Consider the following 21,471-nt stretch of genomic DNA (forward strand, 5'->3'; position numbering starts at 1 on the left):
GCCCTGCAGGTCCCTTCTCTCTCCCCCACAGTGCTAAACAGCAACAGAATAAGGGTGGGTGGATGCCACCTTGGCCACCCCAAAGCCTGACCCAGGGCCAGTAGCTGGCAGATGGCACCTGAGAACCCAGTTCCCTCTGCCTGCTCCAGGTACATACTGGTGATCCCGAGAATCTGCTCGTAGGCCTCGAAGGTCAGCAGTGGTTGGGGTAGCTCTCGCAGGAAGGTCTTCAGGATCACAGCAGGGACGTGAATGTCCCCATAGTCGTCAAAGTTCACGGGCTTCCCTGTACACAGAATACAGGGCTGCTGAAGTCTGGACTCTGGTCTGGGAACTGCTGCACAAGGGGCCCTGAGGCAAAATGGCTTGAGGACTCCTGGTGGAAGGAGGCTTGTGCTGGAGCCACGTGTCCAGGATGAGTCTGGAAATGGGGTACCCGGCCCTGCTCACCCCCACAGCTACATGCCCTGCCCTTACTGCCTTCTCCAGCGCACCCAACAGAGGCTGAGGCAGGCTACTGGCTTCTCTGGGGTGTGGCACTGCTCCCGGCTCGGATGTGAGCTCTCTGAGGCCAGGCCTTGGCTCTCTCGTCAGTGCCCAGCAAGGACAACACGATGCCGTGTGCACACAGGCCTGGGACGGGCTGGCCGTCAGGCACCCCCACTCTGCACCACACAGCTCTGTCGCTTGGTGAGTGATATGCAGCCAGCCGTGGGAGTGAGTGGGAGTTGAGGGTCAACCCTGCCAGCTAGACCGTGGCTTCATGAGTGACGGAGCGATGAGTTCCCCCACCTGGTTACACATGGCAGGCGAGGAAGCCTGCAGAGTCAGTTGGGGGGTGCTGATTAGGGCAGACTCCAGGAAAGCTTCCCTGTGATGCAGGGTACTCCTGAAGCCACACGTCCACCTGAGACCCTACAGGCAAAATGACATCATGCAGCCACCTCGTCCCAGCAGGGCTGGCGGTGTCCAGGCAAAGGGCCCTACTCTGGACGACCAGGTGGCTGCTGGGCAACTGCCCCAACCTGAGTATTTTGGGGGGCGGTGGGGGCTATGCGGTCATGGGTTCTGAGGCACTGGAGTTCTGTGCCCACTCGGGGCATGGGGCTCTGAGGGGCACACTCACCCTGATTGTAGAGCCTCTGGATCTCACGGACGGTCTGGACACTGGCCGATCTCCGGAACAGGCCCTCAGTGCGGAGTCCTGCAGGGCGAACCCAGCACGCCGGGCTTCCAGAACATTCTATGCCTCCTCTTGCCCATGGCCTCACCCTCCTGTGGCTGGCAGTGAACGCTCTCCGGTCCAGCTCTGGTCCCCCCCACCCCATCCCCCTCCACTATCCCTTGTCCCCACCTTTATTTATGCTTCAAGCCTTTTACATATTCCCAACCCACTTGATTTCACCTTTTTGACCCCTGGAAAGGGTGAACAGAGACAGACAGGGCAATCTCAGCCAGACCTGGGTTCCAGTCCAGCTTTGCCTCCTACCTGCTGGGCAACCTTGGAGAAAGCATTCAACCTCTCTGAGCCTACCTGCCTCATCTGTCTACAGAGTAAGGCCATGAGCTCCTGCCTCTGAGGGTTGCAGAGACGACTGAACAGGTTAATGCCCGGCCCGTGCCTGGCCCCCAGGTGGTGCCCAGACACGCCGCTTCCCACAAGGGCCTAGGGCTGAGTCGTCCAGCCTGGCAGCCACTAGCTTCACATGGGGATTTAGATTTAATTAATTGCAATTAAACAAAAAATCCAGTCACTCAATTGCATGAGCCACATACGACGTGCCCTGTGGGGCTACTACCACAGGGGCCTGACGGCCACCTTTTAGACAGTGTGGACATAGAAGACGTCCAAGTTCTAGGGGCAGCACTGATGAAGAACTGACTGAGCAAAGAACACTTGCCTCCCCTGTCAATCCATCGAGAGGATCTTCCATACTTGCAACTGGCTCATGAAAGCCCTGACTCACATGGTTTCTCAAAGCCTGTGTGGGGTGGGGTGGGAGAGGTCTCCTCTATCTGAGATCTACCAGCCGGCTGTCCTCCTGCCAGGTCCCCGCCAGCTCCAGAGCCAGGAAAATGGGCCTGAGCCTGCCCTTGGGGGGCCTGCCGTCAGTGGAGGATGCAACACACCAGAATCCACAGATGGCCACACAGGCATCTGGAGGTCCAAGTCCTCATGGGGCCTCAAGGCCCACCCCACGGTCTAATCTGTTGCCTTCTCCTGGCTTTCTCACAGTTCCACACATATGCACACACCAGCAGGTCACGGGGCCTTTGCACCCTCTGCTCCTGCTCTCTGGAGTGCCTTTCTGCCCCGCTAGGATGGCGAGCTCCACCCCTTCCTCCAAAGCTCAGTTCAACTGCCACTTCCTCAGGGAAGTTCCTCCACAAGGCTAGACCCCCTGACGAGGACCCTGGTTCTGCCTGGAAACCTTCCCTTAGGGCACTCAGCACCCTGTGATTGTACATGCATGTGGGCGGTTCCTGGGTGAGCAACTGCTCCTTCCCCACCCTGTCTGCTCACTTTCACATCCTGAGTCTGGCACAAGGTAGGTACACAGGGAAGGTTTCCCGAGAGAAAGAAAGAAAGAAATAATGGGGGAAGCATGAAAAAGGCAACTCTGACTGGGAGATGGGTAGAATCAGAGAGGGCTTCCCTTGAAGGCTGAATCGTAGGGAGGAGTTGTATTTAAAAAGGCAGGGAAGGAGCCGGGCTCGCTGGCTCAGCCTGTCATCCCGCGCCTTTGGGAGGTGGAGGTGAGTGGATTGCCTGAGCCCGCGGGTTCGAGACCCGCCTGGGCAACTTGGCGAGACCTCATCTCTACAATAAATCAAAAAATTAAGCTGGGCTCGGTGGCTCAGCCTGTAATCCTGCGCCTTGGGAGGCTGAGGTGAGTGGATTGCCTGAGCCCGTGGGTTCGAGACCCGCCTAGGCAACTTGATGAGACCTCATCTCTACAATAAATCAAAAAAATTAGCCAGGCATGGTAGCGTGCGCCTGGAGTTCCAGCTACTTGGAAGGCTGAGGCTGAAGGATTGCCGGAGCCCAGCCGGTCGAGGCTGCGGTGGCCGGGAGTGGCCACTGCACTCTAATCTGGGCGACAGAGTGAGACCCCAACTCAAAAAAAAAATAATAATAAAATAAAAAGGCAGGGAAGGGCGGTCCAGGCTGGGGTGGGGGTGGGGACTGGAGAGGCGGTCCACTTGAGGTCCAAGTGTGAACTCCCCCAGACCTGCTCCCTTGCCTGCTCAGCGCCAAGACTGAGGGAGATGCCAGGGCCACAGGGTACGGGGTGTGAGGGCAATGGACTCCAGACTCCCAAACTTGTCACACCTGTTCACCCATCCTGACTGCACACAGGTGCTGGTACCAGAGCACATTTCTCGAGTTCCCTGGCATACAGGTAAGGATGGGCTTCCCAGGCCCCATCTCTCAGAAGCAAGTTCCTCAAGAACCACCTGCCTGGCCTGTTCAAAAGGGAAAACCAGCCCACACGAAACCAGGAAGGCCCAGCGGTAAGGGACTGGCTTTAACTGCCATGTGGGAACGAACTGTAGAACGGAACCATGAGAAACAGCACCAGAGGGTCCACAGCGTGGCCGGGCCTCGGGCCCAGGGTGCCGAACCCTGGTAGACCTGGGGTCTGCCTTAGGGAGCCTGGCCATGTCAGGGGCTTCCCTGAGGAAGTGCCATCTGAGCTGAGCACTAGGGAGTGGAGGGGAGTCGGCCCTGCCAGGGTCAGGGGGCAAACACGTAGCTGGAGGAGCTACGGGGTCATGGTCCACAGGCTGAGGAGGGGGCAGGAGGGGCCAGGCTGAGCTCTAGGGGCTGGGACACCGGACGGGATAAGGAGGCCTGTTGCAGCAAGACCAAAGACCACCCAGAGGCCAGGCCTTGAGCAACAGGTGGGACAGGAAGAGAGTGTGTGAGTGTGTGTGTGTGTGTTTTGGGGGTTTGAGGTGGAGTTCCTCTCTCTCTCTGATCAGCCACACCCCTGCATCGAGACACAGCGAGAGTGAGCAAGAGAGAGAAAAGAGTCTCTCTTTGACAGTTTCTGATTTGCAGTCTTTATGTACTATCTGAAATGCACAGCAGACTGGGAGATACAAAGGACATCTGGGCAAAACAGAGATGGCTCAAAATGACATGCCAGGTCCCCAGCGAGAGACGATGGGTCGCACAGAACATCTTACCATCAGAACTTGCCCTCCCTCTCTGGGGTAGAGGGTATCGGATCACCAAGGCCCCCAGCAGGGTTCTTGCCTCAGTCGAGCCCGCCCAGCCCCTGTCCCTGCAGCACTGGGTCAGTCTCCCCATGCCTGTTCTACATGGGAACTATCTTCCTTTTTTTTTTTGGAGTTGGAGTCTCACTCTGTCACCCACTCCCAGCCACTGCAGCCTCGACCTGCTGGGCTCTGGTGATCCTTCTGCCTCAGCCTCCCAAGTAGCTGGAACTACAGGCGCGTGCTACCACGCCCGGCGAATTTTTTGATTTGCTGTAGAGATGAGGTCTCGCCAAGTTGCCCAGGTGGGTCTTGAACCCGCGGACTCAGGCAATTCACTCACTTCAGCCTCCCAAAGCACGGGATTACAGGCTGAGTCACTGAGCCCAGCTTGGGAACTATCTTCCTACTGCTAGAGTGACAACAGTCTCCACACCCTCCTCTTTGGGCCTCAGGAGTCCTGGGGGAGCCACGAGCCTCACCCACTCCAAGTTCCTGACCCTACTCACCCAACTGGTAATGGCAACCACAAACCAAATGAGAACAGCTGACAGTTACGGAGGGCTTCCCGTGAACAGGTGTTCATTTAGGCCTCACAACAATCCCGTGAGGCGGGTTCTGTTATAACCCCACTGGACAGACAAGGACACGGAGGCCCAGAGAGGGCAGGTAACCGGCCCAAGGTCACACAGCTAGTACAAGGGGAGCCAGGATTCAAACCCAGACCATCTGAGGCCACAGCCGACACATGGAGCCACTGTGCTTGTGCCCCTCTGTTTCTGGTCACACCCCCTGGCCTACGGGGCTCAGGATCCAAGACGGACCTCCCTGGAGGTTCCCCCAGCAGCCCGCTCTCACCTTTCTCTCTCAGGTATGTCACCGTGAACCTCAGCACAGGGGGGATGAGTTCACCTTGATTTTTGTCTTTAAGGCTGAGGGAAGAGAAAGGAAAGTGATAGTTTTCACCTGGGCTGGATGGACAGTCACGGTTAATGTCAGGCTCTGGTCCTCTCCACACACCTATGGAGGAGGGAGATGCAGTTTCAGCCCTTAGGAAGCAGGAAGTCCGGTGGCCAAAAGAGAGGCCAAAGTAATAAAAATGATGCCACAGAATCTGAGACCTCCATCAGAGGGATTTCCATGATACAGGGAAGACCAGGGGATCCGGGAGGGCTTCCCCAGAGGTAACTTCAGAACAGGGTTTTGAGGGATGAGTAGGAACCTGCCAAAGGACAAAAGAGAGAAGGGCATTCCAGAGAGGGAAAAACAGAGAAGACCCAAAGGCATAAGATCTGGCTGAACCAAGAGTGCTGGACCATATGTTGATTCATCTAAAAACACGCTTGATGAAAGTCCAGCACATATCTCAGACAGATTCCCACTCTGTGCCTTATTGTGCTGTTCTGAAACTTTAAAACATATGTACAAATAAGAGAATGCCACATCCCCTAGATCCCACGCATGAGCACACCTGGCCACACACATGGGCTTGTACACACCCCCATCCCCCCAAGGAGGCAGAACCAGGATCTGCAGCCAAGATGGCCTGCAGGGACTCATTCTCCCCCCCACCCCCATGGGTTTCACTTAACACGTTTGGTTTTCTCTTTCCTCACCTGATTTTTCTCTCCCCTACAGCAGTGTATTTGAGACACTGTGCTGGATTTAGGGAAAATGACTCCAAAGGCAGACACGCCTGGTTTCAATCCTGCTCTGCTATTTTCTAGCTGAAAAGAATGTGTGTTTTGCTCTTCCTAGCCAGTGTGTTCTTTAAATGCCAGTTATGTGTATTTGGTTGTGGTGCTCATGTTTTTTGTAGACTACTGATTTTCTGTCTACTGGTTCTACCAATTATTTAGAGAGGGGGATTGAAGTCTCTTGTTAGAATTTTGCATTCATGTATTTCTCCTGCCAGGTCTATCAGTTTTTTCTGCATGTATTTAAATCTATTACAAATGTATGCATTTTTAGTATAATTATGTCTTCTTTAACCTTATGAAATGTCCCTCTCTATCCTTGGCCTGATTCCTCATTCTGAAGTCTACTTTGTCTGCTATTCATATAGCTACTCCAGCTTTCTTTTGGTTGGTGGCTGCAGAGTATATCTTTTTTCATTCTGTTACTTTTACCTTATAGCGTTTACATATTTTCATATTTTAAATATCACTAAGATCTTCCTTTTCAAAATCCAATCTAAGAATCTGTCTTTTAGTAGGAATGGTTAGGCCACTTAGATTTAATGTAATTGTCAGTACAGCTAGGTTTAAATCTTTCCTCGTTATTTGTTCTCTTCTTGTTATTTGTTCTTTGTTCCTTTTTTTTTTTGAGTTGGAGTCTCACTCTGTTGCCCAGACTGGAGTGCAGTGGCCGCTCCTGGCCACCGCAGCCTCGATCTGCTGGGCTCTGGCGATCCTTCCGCCTCAGCCTTCCGAGTAGCTGGAACTACAGGCACGCTACCACGCCCAGCTAATTTTTTTTTAAATTTATTGTAGAGATGAGGTCTCGCTAAGTTGCCCAGGTAGGTCTCGAACCCGCGGGCTCAGGCAATCCACTCACCTCGGCCTCCCAAAGCACTGGGATTACAGGCTGAGCCACCGAGCCCGGCCTGTTCCTATTCTTGACCTCATATTGCTGGTAGTTGAGTACTTTTAAGGATTTCATTTGATTCTTCTACTAATATATTAAACATAGCTTTTTATTTGAAGTTGCCCTCATATTACACTACACATATTTAATGTATTAGTCTACTTTCAAATGATACCACTTAGAGTATAAGAGCCTCACAATGGTATACTTCTACTTTCTACCCTGTCTTGGTGTTCTTAGTATCATACATCACACAGTGCTCCAACATGGTGTTTTTATTATCTGTTTTTTGTTTTGTTTTGTTTTGTTTTTGAGTCAGAGTCTCACTCCGTTGCTCAAGCTGGAATACAGTGGTACAATTAAGGCTCACCACAGTCTCAATCTCCTGGGCTTAGGCAATCCTTCTGCCTCAGCCTCCTGAGTAGCTGGGCATGTGCTACCATACCTGGCTACTTTTTCAATTTTTTTTTTTTTTAAGTTGGAGTCTCACTCTGTCACCCAGACTGGAGTACAGTGGCATGCTCCCGGCCACCACAGCCTTGAACTGCTGGGCTCCAGTGATCCTTCCGCCTCAGCCTTCCAAGTAGCTGGAACTACAGGTGCGTGCTACCACGCCCAGCTAATTTTTTTTATTTATTGTAGAGATGAGGTCTCACCAAGTTGCCCAGATGGGCCTCGAACCTGCGGGTTCAGCAATTCACTCACCTCGGCCTCCCAAAGCACAGAATTATAGGCTGAGTCACCGAGCCCAGCATTTTCAGCTTTTTTTTATAGAGACAAGGTCTCACTATGTTGCCCAAGCTGGTCTCAAACTCTAGGGCTCAAACAATCCTCCTGCCTTGACCTCCCAAAGGACTGGGATTACAGGCACAGCCACCCCAGCGTTGATCCGCTGGGCTCAGGTGATCCTTCTGCCTCAGTCTTCCAAGTAGCCAGAACTACAGGCACGCAATACTGTACCCGGCTAATTTTTTAAAATTTTTGTGGAGATGAGGTCTCGCCAAGTTGCCTGGGCTAACCTCGAACCTGCTGCCTCAGGCAATCCACCCACTTCAACCTCCCAAAGTGCTGGGATTACAGGCTGAGTCACCAAACCCTGCCCAGATCAATCCCTTTCAGGACTGTTTTTAGTTTTGTTAGGGAGGGTCTAGAAGGTCCTTAGCCTAGGGCTTATTTAGCTCCACTACTAAAGTGATACTCTTCTGAGGACTCCACCCATGCCTTGGGGACTGTGAAATCTTTCCATTCCAGCAAGGGGGAACACTTACCTTCCTTGCCCTATCTGAGCTCTGACAACTTTCTGGTCTACTACTTTCCAGTAGTTCTTTTTTCCTTCTCATATATAAATAGGTTAGCCAGAGGGAAACCTGAAGACCTCAGGACTCTCCTGTGCAGTCCCCTCCTCTCTGAAACTCTGCCCCATGAATGTTAGCTGTCTTTGTGTCCCCAGTCTCTGAACTTTATTATTTCGATTCTGCAAGACTGCTGAGCTTCTCCATCTATGCTCTGTAGCCTGGAAACTCCAGACAGTAAGCTGGGGCCATTGTAGAGCTCACACTATCTCCTTTCTCTCAGGAATCACAGTTCTACACTATTGTCCAATGTCTGAGAAACCCCTGCTTCACAATTCGTGTCTGTTTCTCTACTTAAAGCAGGATGGTAAATGTTTCCTGTCACTTTGTCAGGGCAAGAAGCAGAAGTCACCGATTTATTGCTAAAGGGTTTCTGGAGGCAGAGAGGTGGCCTCATGGTCTGGCCAGTCCCTGGCATCCTCTAGCCTTCCCTGGGTCTCATTCTGCCCTGACACCAAGTAGGACCCTTGGATATATGGGAATGGGGAGGGGAGCAGATAAAACTGCCCCCCCTTTCAGTTTTTATGGTTTCATTTAAACACAAAACGTGCACAAGCTGTCTATTCATTTTCTTCACTGCACAGCCTGGCATTAGGATTGGTGACTGATGGCCACTGGGCTGCTCTTTCTACAACGGCTTTGCAGTTCTTGGAGGAAACGTTGTGAGCAATCGCAGCACAATAAGATTTGTTGCACATCAGCAGCACTTCCAGCTCCTTGACATTGTGGACCAGTTACTTCCGGAAGCCACTAGGCAGCATGTTCTTTGTTTTCTTGTTGCTCCTGTAACCAATGTTGGGCATCAAGATCTGGCCCTTGAATCTTCTACGCACCGTGTTGTCAATACCTCTGGGTTTCCGCCAGTTACGCTTAATCTTGACATATCAGTCTGACTGGTGCCGGATGAACTGCTTGGTCCTCTTTTTGACGATCTTGGGTTTCACCAGGGTTCTGAGGGCAGCCATGATGCTGGGTAGGAGATGGCTGCCACCTTGGTAGGCAGCGCCGAGGAAGAGAGGGGCAAAACTGCCCCTTTAATTCCCCAACCAAGTAAGGACCTCAGCCTCGTCCCTTGGCTCCCTGAGAAGGTCTAAAGTTCACCAATTCCCACATTTACTGGCAAAATCCATCATGTAATGTAAATACACAGCATTATTCATTGCTAAACACACTGTTTTGTTAGATTCCCCTGGGTCCTGGAATAGTGGGCAAGACAGACTATTATTACCCATTATCATACCCATTCCACAGATAAGTAAAAGGGGGCCCAGAGAGAGAAAGAAAGTTCTGAGCCTGCCTCACAGCTGGCCTTGGGGAGGGGGGAGCGGGGGTTGTAAATTCAGGCCCGTACCTCCTCCTGCAGGGTTCCCTCCATGATTCTTAGAGATCACACATCATTATTAACAACGTGAACCATCAAGAAGATGAAAATTAAAACATAGCCCAGGGCATGCATTCTTATTATAACAGGACACAAGGCTGGCCATAAACAAATACACACAAATCTTATCTCGGGTCAAAAGTATTCCATTTGATCTCACTAGCCTTATTGAAGCTAAGCTTGATGTGAGTATTTTGACTGAACAACCCTAAGATACAGCTTTTCTCTTCTGCTCTGAGAGGGCTCCTGACGTTCCCCCAGCCTCACTAACTTCCTGATGCTGGGCCCCGACTTTGAGGTTCCTTATAGCCCCTAGGGCCTGGGGAAGCCAGTGCCTGGCTTCTCTAACCTGATGAGTTACCTGTGTTTCCACATCATACATTGATGGGTTCTGGGTGCCAGATGTTTGAGTGAGAGTCAGCGACTGTCTCCTCACCACCAGCCCCGCCCACCTTATAGGATAAGAGAAGCCTGGGGAATCCTATAGAAGAAGGTAGTGGGCACAGGAGAGGGTGTCTTCTTGGACGTGAGGGATAATCTGATGGGAAGAAGGAGGCATCCCCATTCCTTTTGGAGCCTCTAAGTCCTAGGGCAAGAAGGACTGGCCCTGAGGTGAAGCTGTGACCCCTGGCTTCAGGCTTTGTGAAGCACGTGATTCTTCTGGAGGTGAGTCCACAGAAATCTTAAAATATGGTCACATTCTTTTTTACTTTTTAGAGATGGGGGTCTTGCTATGTTGCCGAGACTACAGTGTGGTGGCTATTCACAGGTGCAATCCCACTACTGATAATCACAGGAGTTTTGACCTGTTTCATTTCTGGCCTGGGCTGGTTCACCCCTCCTTAGGCAACTTGATGGTTCCCTGCTTCCAGGAGGTCACTATATAGATATTGAACTTAGTACAGACACCCAATCAGCATAGCACACAGCCCAGGACTTCTAGGCTCATGTGACCCTCCTGCCTCAGCCTCCACCGTAAGTAGCTGAGACCACAGATGCATGCCACCACGCCCTGCAAAAATGGTCACATTCTTTGATCCTGTAAACCTAGGAAATTAATCACAAGGAAATGATCCAGGATGTATATACAAGACCTGTGCTTGGTTTTTAACTCTTCAAATCCAGTATCCAACACAGGGCCTGAGACACAGCAAACAGTAAATATTTGGGGGATGATGAGACGCAGTTGTGGACAGTCCCTGCAACATCTAACGCTGAGCAGAGCTCTCAGACTGCAGCACTGCCAACAAGTACTCCCTTCTCCCTGCCTTGCCCTCGCTACCTGGAAGGGAGTCACTTCCCTGCCACACTGACTTTGGACTGGGCCACATGACCTGCTCTGGGAGGTGAGCAGAACTGTCCAAGGAGACTGTGCAGCTACTACTCCTGTTCTAGTTCCCACCATGAGAACAGCATGTCCCAGAGGCTACACCTGCACTGGGTACTGAAGTGAAAAGACACATGGAGTTGGACTGAGCCATAGCTGGCCAGTCCACCTCATATGACTTGAGCAGAGAGAAATGTGTGTTGCTGTACCCCACTGAGACTGTTTGTTACAAGGCATAACTAGCAAGAGCTGATTCATACACATGGGAAGAAAAATGTGCAGGTCTAGTGCTGCAGAGAAGGCCTCAGAGGGATACCCTCAAGAGGAAGCTGGATGTGGACACACAGCCAGGGATACACTGGGGATGTGGGGAACATGCATGAAGACGGGAGAGCAGGGCCCATTTTGTGAAACTGAAGTGATTTTTTTTTCAAACTGGTTGGAACTTACATGAAGAAACTGAGGCCCCGAGAGGCTAAGTGACAGTACTTGCTCAGCTGAGTCTAGAGCTGAGATTCGAACCCAGCCAAGCAGGCTCTGGAATCCAGTTTCTCAAATACTCTGCTATACCGCCTCTTAGCACAGTGTCAAAAATACTATAGATTTGAGGCTGGTGCGGTGGCTCAAGTCTGTCATCCCAGCACTTTGGGAGGCCAAGACCAGGGGTTGGAGGCCAGCCTGGGCAATTTGGTGAGAGCTCGTCTCTACGACAAATTTAAAAAATTAGCTGGGTGTGGAGGCACGTGCCTGTAGTTCCAGCTACTTGGAAGACTGAGGCAGAAGGATTTCCTGAGCCCAGCAGGTTGAGGCTGTGGTGGCCGTGAGTGTGCCACTGTACTTCAGCCTGGACGACAGAGTGAGACTCCAACTTAAAAAAAAAAACAACTATAAAAATGTACATCACAGATCACAAAAGAACATAACAATAATCCCTTCACCTAGCTGTTGGGAAGAGGGGCACTATGGAGACACACAGGCAGCAAACAAAGGATTAAAATGTGACTTCTGGCATCTGACCTCTGGAATATGAATCTTGGCTCTACCACCAAAGCCCAGAGACCCCGGACACATTATGTAACTACCCTGCCTCCACGTCCTCCCTGTCAAATAGGCAGAAACCTCACACCTGCCTCCTGGGGTAGGTTTAAAGGGGTCAATACTAGTAAGGCCCTCAGAACAGACCCCGGCACTCAAAAAATGCAGCAAATACGACTTATTACAGAACAAATGGCAAAGACACTTAGGCAGAGACTTAACAATGCTAAAAACAAAAACGACCCAACCATTGTCTTAGTCTGTCTTGCATTGCTATGAAGAAACACTGCATGCCAAGAACAGAGGCCTCACCAAAAACAGCCCAGCTGACTCTGTGAGTTCAGACTTCAGTCTCCAGAGCTGTTGAAGCCACCCAGTCCATGACGTTTTATTATGGAGGTCCTCAAAAATGAGTCTATCTCAACGAATACATTTCCTTCATCTCAGGCCTTGCGTTCGGCTTCCAGCATGCCCTCCCTCTTCCCAGTGTACCTCATCACATCTGTCTCCAGGCCTGGCCCAAAGCCCTCCTTCTAGGCCCTTCTGTCCTCCCGGGAGGAGTCAGCTCTCATCTATCCTGTGGATGACTAACTGGATGCCTGTGGCTCCTCTGACCTTCTCCTTTGAGTTACCATTATCTCTGACCCTTGTCACAGAGTGCCTTTTTCACTGCGCTAATGCCAAGAGTGGCCAGCTGCCCAAGGGTACTATATGCTAGGCATTGACCAAGGGCCCATGAAAATTCCATTTTACTGATGAGGAAACTAAGGCTCAGAACATGATAGAACCTGCTCTGGGTCACACAATGTAGAGAATCATCACTGTCCACCGTGGGATGCTGAATAATGAGCCCCCCAAGGCGTCTATGTCCTAATCCCCTGTGACCTTCTATGGCAAAAGAAACTTTTCAAGTGCAATTAAACTGCATTATCTTAGTCTTTTTCCTTCTTTGAGATAGGATCTCACTGTGTTGCTCAGGCTAGTCTCAAACTCAGGTATGCGCCACCACACCCGACTAAATTGAGGATCTTGAGATGGGACATTGTCCTGGATTATCTGGGTGGGCCCAATGCTATGGTCTGAATATTTGCGTTCCCCCCAAATTCATATATTGAAATCCTAACCCTTAAGGTGATGACATAAGGAGGCGGGTCTACGGGCAATAACTTGGCCACTGAATGAGATTCATGGCCTTATCAAAGGGACTTATAAAAGGGAGCTGCCCCCTCCTCCATGTGAGGACACTCTAGAAAGCAGCATCTCACCCAGCACCAAATCTAGAGGCACCTTGACTTTAGTCTTCCCAGCCTCCAGGCCTATAAGTAAATATCTGTTGTTTACAAGCTATCCCAGCGTGAATGGATTAAGACACCTGATATAACCACAGGGATCCTTAGGAGAGGGGGCAGGAGGTCAGAGTTAGAGGCCTGACAACAGAGGCCCGGGTGGAGCAATGCGTCATGAACATGGAAGGCAAGGTTGGCGCCAAGAACCACCGGCACCTCTGGAAGTTGGAAAGGAAACAGGCTCTCCCCTAGAGCCTCCAGCAGGAGCACAGCCTGTTGACGTCTTGATTTCAGGACATGTGACCTGAAGAACCACGAGAAAATAAATCTGTGTTGCTTTAGGCCACGGAGTTTGTGGTTATTTGTCACAGCAGCCACAGGAAACTAACAGAGCTGCCAATTCCCCCCAGAAGCTGCGTTGATCAACAGAATTTGGCAGAAATAACCAGTTTCTGGGCCCTGGCCTAAAAAGGCTAGCCATTCCAGCCTTGGCGTGGTGGCTCACACCTGTAATTCCAGCACTTGGGGAGGTCGAGGCGGGAGGATCATCTGAGGCTAAGAGCTCAAGACTGGTCTGGGCAACATAGTGAGATCTTGTCTCTACAAAACATACATAAAAAGAGTATGTCTGCTCCTACCTGTGGTCTTGGGAACTTTCTGCCAGAAGCCTCAAGCTGCCCTGCAAAAATTAGAGCCACCTTGAGAATGTCAGTCTGGGGACACCGCAGGTAGGCACTCCGGCCAACAGTCCCCGCTGAGCTCAGAAGGTGCAGGAGGTGCAAAGAAGCAGCATGTCAGACCCTCCCAACCTAGTTATTGGCCAGATACCACCACATGATCTCTGTCAATGCCACACTGGGCAGACAGGCCTGTCTGAGTTCCTCTCAAATTCCAAATCCACACTCATTAGGAGACATACAAAGTGCTTATTGTTCGAAGCTGCTAAGTGCAGAGGGATTTGTGAAGTAATAATGGGCAACAGGAAGACGTGCAGTCTTGGTGCACAGAGCCAGACTTAAACCCCCGCATCTGAGCATGCAGTCTCTGCTCTGTGTGGGTGTGACCACTTCTGCTGTAGTTTTCTTAGCCCACATGAGAAATCAGAGGCAGACGCTGGAGAGGCCAGGTGACCAGCTCAAGGTCCTGCAGCCGAGAGGCACCGCTGGGAGGCAAGCCCAGCCTGGACCCAGATCTCTGCTCTTGCTGCTGTGGTCTATGGTCTCCTGAGAACATCTTCATGTTGGATGAGTTACCGGGTGTACGTGCTATCAAGGGTGCTTTTAGTTTTCTTCCAAGATGTACAGAGGAATCTGAAAGGCTTGGGCCGTGCTTAATTCCATCAGCAGCAACGGTCAGTCTCTGCGTATCCTGATCTCAATGCATGGTTTGGTTTCACGGGGATGCTCTCCTGCTGAAGTTTACGTTCAGGACACTGAGCAACAATCCACAGTCCACAAGGTGCCACCAGGTCTGGCACTGCCTTCAGGTGGTCCCGCTGCTGCAGGAATGTGGACCAGACCCTTTCAACCCCTTGCCCATCTTGGTTTCCCATTTATTCACTCTGTGAAGGAGGCGGTGGCCTGGGCCCAAGCAGAGGGTATCCCTGGGGAGGGAGGAATGTGGCAGATGGGCCCTTTTCTCCAAGAACACTCCGAAGCTGCAGACTCTTTTCCTCCTTTCTGACTCCTCAGGGAGCCAGATAGATTCACCCAAGCCCTAGCCCAGCCTGATCACTGTCAGCCAGTCCCTTATCCTACCCAGCTTCCATTTCTCCATTTGGAAAGCAGAAATGCTGGTGACCTCTCTCCAGGGTCTGCAAATAGTAAACAAGGGATATACAGGGCTTTGTTAAGCTGTAAGCCAGTGGTACTGACAATTACAAATCATTCTTTTTTTTTTTTTTTTTTTGAGTTGGAGTCTCACTCCGTCTCCCAGGCTGCAGTGCAGTGGCACACTCGTGGCCACTGCAGCCTCGACCTGCTGGGCTCAGGTGATCCTTCTGCCTCAGCCTTCCAAGTAGCTGGAATTACAGGCACGCACTACCACACCTGGCTAATTTTTTGGTTTATTGTAGAGATGAGGTCTCACCAAGTTGTCCAGGCTGGTCTCGAATCCATGGGCTCAAGTAATCCTCTCACCTCAGCCTCCCAAAGTGCTGGGATTATAGGTGTGAACCACCGGCCGGGCCTCAAATCATTCTTATGCCACAGACTGAGCAACCTCCCAAGTCAGACAGAAGCGACCCATTTCACAGACGACCAAACAGGCCCAGCAAAGCTGCAGTGATTTGTGTGGGGTCACACAGCAGGAGAGCCTGTGTCTGTTGATTCTGGAGCCCGGGCTAGTTACTGTTTCTGGAGAAGAGGCCTTACTGAGTCCCCCAAAACAGGCTGGACAACGCTGAGTCATGATGAGTATTCGCTACTGAAAGACCCCTTTGCCTACTGCTTGGGCTACATTTTGGTTTTTTTTTGAGTTGGAGTCTCACTCTGTCGCCCAGACTGGAGTGCAGTGGCCGCTCCCGGCCACCGCAGCCTAGACCTGCTGGGCTCCAGCGATCCTTCCACCTCAGCCTTCCGAGTAGCTGGAACTACAGGCGTGTGCTACCACGGCCGGCTAATTTTTTGATTTATTGTAGAGATGAGGTCTCGCTGCCCGGGCAGGTCTTGAACCCGCGGGCTCAGGCAATCCACTTGCCTCGGCCTCCCAAAGTGCTGGGATTACAGGCTGAACCACCAAGCCCGGCCTCTGGCACTATTTTTAATTATTATGGCTAAATAGTTGTACATATTTATTGAGTACATGTGATATAAACAAACTACATGTAGCGATCAAGTCAGCGTATCTGGGGTATCCATGACCTTGAGTGTTTATCTTTGCAGAGTGTTGGTATCATTTCCAAGTCCTCTTTTCTAGTTACTTCGAATATCCATGGCAGTGTTGCTAAACATAGTCACCCTGGTCTACTGTCAAACACCCTGCTCTGGCCACCCACCCTTTCCAGTCTCTGGAATCTATATATCCATGAGATCAAGTTTCTTAGCTCCCACATGAGTGAGAACACCTGGTATTATTCTGCGCCTGGCTTGTTGCACTAATGGTCTCCAGCTCCATTCATGTTGCTGCAAATGACATGGTTTCATTTTTTTTTTTTTTTTTGAGTTGGAGTCTTACTCTGTCGCCCAGACTGGATTGCAAAGGCCGGGAGTGGCCACTGCAACCTCGACCCACTGAGTTCCAGCGATCCTTCCGCCTCAGCCTTCCGAGTAGCTGGAATGACAGGCACGCGCTACCATGCCCGGCTGATATTTTCATTTATTGTAGAGATGAGGTCTCGCCAAGCTGCCCAGGCGGATCTCGAACCCGTGAACTCAGGCAATCCACTCACCTCAGCCTCCCTAAGCACGAGATTACAGGCTGAGCCACTGAGCCTGGCTGCAATTTTTTTTTTTTTTTGAGTTGGAGTCTCACTCTTCCACCCAGGCGGGAGTGCAGTGGCACGCTCCCGCCCACCACAGCCTCGACCCGCTGGGCTCCAGCGATCCTTCCGCCTCAGCCTTCCGAGTAGCCGGAACTACAGGTGTGTGCTACCACGGCCGGCTAATTTTTTGATTTATTGTAGAGATGAGGTCTCGCCAAGTTGCCCAGGTGGGTCTCGAACCCACGGGCTCAGGCAATCCACACACCTCGGCCTCCCAAAGCATGGGATTACAGGCTGAGCCACCGAGCCCAGCTTACATTTTGTTTTTAAAAGCAGACTTCCAGAGTAGGAAGAGGCCTTTAAGATTACCCAGTCCAACGTCCTCGGGCAGATGAGAAAACTGAGGTTCGCAGAGGGAAGAGAGGGAGTTGCCCACAGCTGCAGTGCTCTCAGCCAAGCATACTTTCCTATGCCCGTGCATTTAAGGGGTACCAACAGTCTATACCTCTTGCAGATGGCCGCAGAATGGGTGCCTAGTGTGAATTTACTACTCTTAATAGAGCAGAAGCCCACAGTTCGGATTTCTCCTCTCCTGCCCATCCCCCACCTGCTGGCTTGAAGAGAAGCTTGCCAGAGTCAGTGCAGAGAAAAACAATGACCTTGGGGGACTTTGGATGGTAGATGTGGCATGGCTTCTGGTTGGGTGGGGATGCCCAAGGCAGCGGCGACCCTTCACACCACATCCCTCCCAGTCATCTCAACGTGAGCAGGCCAGGGGAGGGCCTCAGCAAGGACACATGGGACAGGCCAGTAGTAAAGCCATACCTGGAACTAAAGTTCCCAGGTGCATGCGGGTAGGAGGACTCAGGTGCAGAGCACCAGATGCTGGTCAGCACGTGCCCCGTGGACAGGGGCTCCCACTTGTCTCCTGGACAGTTGTCCACTCACCAGAGGGCACGGGGATTCTCAGTGTATCATTCTTGCTTACAGCCCTCCCCTTGGGAGATGTACTTACAAGCATTCAGAGCATGATTTTTCCTTGTTTTGCATGCGGGGAAAGAACAAGTGAGGAGAGATATGGCTTTGTAAACAGTAGGGACAGAGGAGGGGGAAGTGGCGGCCCAAGATCACAATGTGAAGGGGGGGGTGTCAGGTAAGCCTGTTCCAGCTGGGCACTCCAGCCACCCCAGGCCCTCTGGGGCGCTCATATGGCTTCTAAGTATAACACATCCTCTCCCAATTTCTAAAACAGGATATGTTGCTGCAGCTCACACCATGGGCCTGCAACGTTCTCAGCCACAGGCAGCCAGGCCGGTCCTGGGCAGTGCATGGGAACCATCACAGTGACCACTGTGTCCTGAGGACTTACTGTGAGACACATGCGATACTAAGCCATTCACTGCATCACCGTGCCCCTATTTTTTTTTTTTAGATGAGAAAATACAGTTTAGTTAGAAAGTAAATGAGAGAGAGAGAGAAAGAGAAGATTCACTTCCCCCAGGTAGGGGAGGAGACCAAGAAAAACATGGCCTGGCCGTAGCTCAAAGAGCACATGGCCACACCATAGCTTAGCAAGGCAATGGCATGCCCCTATTTTTTATAGAGGACAAAATTGAGGCTCAGAGAGGCAAATTATTTTACCTGGAGTCACACAGCCTAGGGATGGCTGGAGCCAGAGTTCAAATTAAAATCTGACTCCAAAGTCCTTATTGTACCTGGGTTAAAAGGTACAGATAAACTGGGCACTGTGGCATGCACCTGTAATCCCAGCTTCTAGGAAAGTTGAGCAGGGAAGATCCCTTGAGCTCAGGAGTTTGAGACCAGCCTGGACAACATAGCAATACTTCATCTCAAAAAAAAGTGTAGACTACAGTCTTGTATTTTGAGTTGGGGTCTGGTGCAAGGTGAGTTGCTAGGAGGTGACAGGTGACAACGAGACTCCAAAATGCTGCATCCTACATCTGTACACCTGGCCCTCTTTGGAGGCAGATGGAGAATAAGAAACTGCTTGGGGCCAGGTGCAGTGGCTCACACCAGTAATCCCATCACTCTAGGAAGCCAAGGTGGGAGGATCACTCGAGTCCAGGAGTTCAAGACCAACCTGGGAAACATAGTGAGACCTCATCTCCACACACACAAAAATTAGCTGGGCATTGTGGCACACGCCCATAATCCCAGCTATTTGGGAGGCTGAGGTGGAAAGGATTGCCTGAGTCCAGAAGGTGAAGGCTACGGTGAGCCATGATCATGCCACTGCACTCCAGTTTGAACAAGAGAGTGAAACACCAACTCAAATAAAAGGAAAGAAAGAGAATAAAATAAACTGCTCGGTATCATCAGCTAGGCCAGTCCCCAAAGCTCGAACAGGGTAGAGATTCTGGCAGGTCAAGCTGGCACACATGGCTCAGGGAAAGCCAGTTCTGTACCTAAGACTTACTGCGCGGAGAGGGTCGAACACTCTCCAGACAGCCACACAGTACAGGAAACCAAAGATGAGCACACTCCAAGCACACTCCAAGCACACAGGGAAAAAGAGAATAGGATGGCAGACACCTGTCAGCTCTTTCCTGGCAAAAGTGGGCCCTGGTTCAGCTAAAACCTTGGCTGGGCAGATAAGCAGAAGCAGAAAGGGCCACACAGTCCTGCTTGCTAATTAGCAGCCCAGAGGGCATCCCCGAATCTGTCACCATCAGACAGTCAAACCCAAAGAGACAGAAAATGGGGTAGTGGCTGTCAGGGGCTATAGGGAGAGAGGAATGGGGAGAGGCTGCTAATGCAGACAGGGTGGTAAAAAAGTTCTGGAACTGGACAATGACAACAACTAACTGCATGTATATGCTAAAAACCACAGAATTGCATACTTAAAAAAAGATAACCCCAGAGCTGGCAGTGTCCTGGAGTCACTCGAAGGACAGTCCTTCCTCCATTCACTGAATTCTGCTCAGTGCTAGGTCTTGAGAACGGGGTGTGTGTGTGTGTGTGTGTGTGTGTGTGTGTGTGTGTGTGTGTGTGTGTGTGTATCACACCAAAGGACCACGGAGTAGCTCATATCCCACTGTGTGGAGTCATCAGAGAAGGCTTCCTGGAGGAGGGAGCCATGAGGGAAGAAGAACAAGGTACTGGGTAGCAGGAACTCACATCGTCTGTCCAACCTGTGGTTAAGCCCCTGGGGCCCTGGAGGGTGAGGAGGGCAGGATTTCACCTCCGGTAACAGAAAGAAACTGAGACAAGTCACTGACTTGACTGCCCAAAACTGGACCGTGTCAGACTTTGGCCATGACCTCTTGGCCCTAAGAAGGTCTCAGACCCTTCCCACTACCCCACAGCTGCCCAGAGAGACTCACGTGTATCTATTTTCCCTCTTCAGGGCTGGCAGGCAAAAGCCTCTTGAATCTCTGACTTCCCTTTAATATATTAACTTAATTAGCTCGTTCCAAGGTGACGGCTTTCTGTTGTATGCTTTTGAACTTAACTCAGCAAATTAACATTTGTGAATAGGATCTGCTTATGAATTTTAATGACTTTCATTCATTCATAGTCCAAACAAATTACATATCTGGTGCTTTATTTAATATGCTTATTGCCATTTTATTATAATCATTGGCAACGAAACAGCATAAAATATTAATTTAGAGAGGCAATCACACGGATTATCTCTCCAAGTGGCACGCGCAGAATGTTTTTTCAAAGGTTGCCCAGGGTTACTCATCATTCCTGAAAGAGCTAATGGACTGACTTTACTGTTACGACCGGCCCTGGCACAGGACAGACCACAGCAAGGTGACAGTCAAAGCCGACTGCTCTGCGTCAACGCGGTCTGAAAGGCACCTGCTCGGTGCACAGCGCCAGAGGTGCCCCTGGGTCCTGCGTGGAGCCAAGAGGTCTACACAAATGACAATTTCCCACACTTCGTTCAAGCAGATGGCTTTGGGAGTCTGGGAGTCATGCTCATTTTGGGCTGTTTCTCATTTTAACTTTTGTTAGATGACAAGAAGACAGAAGTGGCTCTGAACAATAAAACAGGTGATCAGAAAGGCAGGGCCAGAATCTCTCAGCTAAAGAACCATGCCGGGGACCCTTGGTGTCAGGCCATGCCAGGAACCATGTCAGCTCAACAGAACCACCGAGATGTACCACAGAGGCCTCAGAGCCCAGGGAATGCAGTCCCTCAATGGCTTGGAAATCCTGGGGCCTGCTGGCGGGGCCTCCCTGGGCCTAGTGCCTGAGGGCCAAGTTCTCACCGGTGCCTCCCCTGGGGGACCATGGTCACTACAGGCACCTGACCGGCCAGGCCTTCCTGGGGGGCTTTAGGGAGTGATGGGAACCTATAAGTGGGTCACACCAGCACATTCTTACAATGTCTTAAAAAGAAAAAGGAAGAGCTATTCAGGAGTAAAACCTGTGTTCCAGGTCGGGCTTGGTGGCTCAGCCTGTAATCCCAGCACTTTGGGAGACTGAGGCAAGTGGATTGCCTGAGCCCACGGGTTCGAGACCCCCCGGGCAACTTGGCGAGACCTTGTCTCCACAATAAATAAAAAAAAAATTACCCGGGTGTGGTAGCACACGCCTGTAGTTCCAGCTACTTAGAAGGTGGAGGCAGAAGGATCACCAGAGCCCAGCAGGTCGACGCTGGGGTGGCCGTGAGTGTGGCACAGCTCTCCAGCCTGGGTGACAGAGTGAGGCGCCAACTCAAAAAAAAAAAAAAAACAAAAAACCCAAAACATGCGTTCCAGATACATTTGGGGGAACATTATCTTTCAAATGCACTGTATTTTCCTGTTCATTTACTGGTGAAGTGCTTACAAAATGCCTCTCCAAGTGAATACCTCCTGTGTGTGGGCCTGGCTGGGGGAGGCGGG

The 21,471-nt window shown here is 51.1% G+C and overlaps 1 protein-coding gene across 2 annotated transcripts in view; it reads right to left on the reverse strand.

Moving 5' to 3' along the window:
* The window catches only part of ARHGAP8 (Rho GTPase activating protein 8), a 73,836-nt gene that overhangs the window by 11,478 nt on the left and 40,887 nt on the right, over positions 1 to 21,471 (reverse strand). For both annotated transcript variants that reach the window (XM_008055177.1, XM_021710957.1), the window contains 3 exons: positions 5,083 to 5,156; positions 1,127 to 1,204; positions 158 to 286 (listed from right to left, as the gene is read on the reverse strand). In XM_008055177.1, the coding sequence (XP_008053368.1) occupies positions 158 to 286; positions 1,127 to 1,204; positions 5,083 to 5,156 (281 nt within the window). The remainder of the gene's footprint in view (positions 1 to 157; positions 287 to 1,126; positions 1,205 to 5,082; positions 5,157 to 21,471) is intronic.

The sequence above is a fragment of the Carlito syrichta genome, unplaced genomic scaffold (genome assembly GCF_000164805.1).
Source record: "Carlito syrichta isolate Samal-C Ts95f unplaced genomic scaffold, Tarsius_syrichta-2.0.1 Scaffold301761, whole genome shotgun sequence".
In the NCBI taxonomy this organism is placed as follows: Eukaryota; Metazoa; Chordata; class Mammalia; order Primates; family Tarsiidae; genus Carlito; species Carlito syrichta.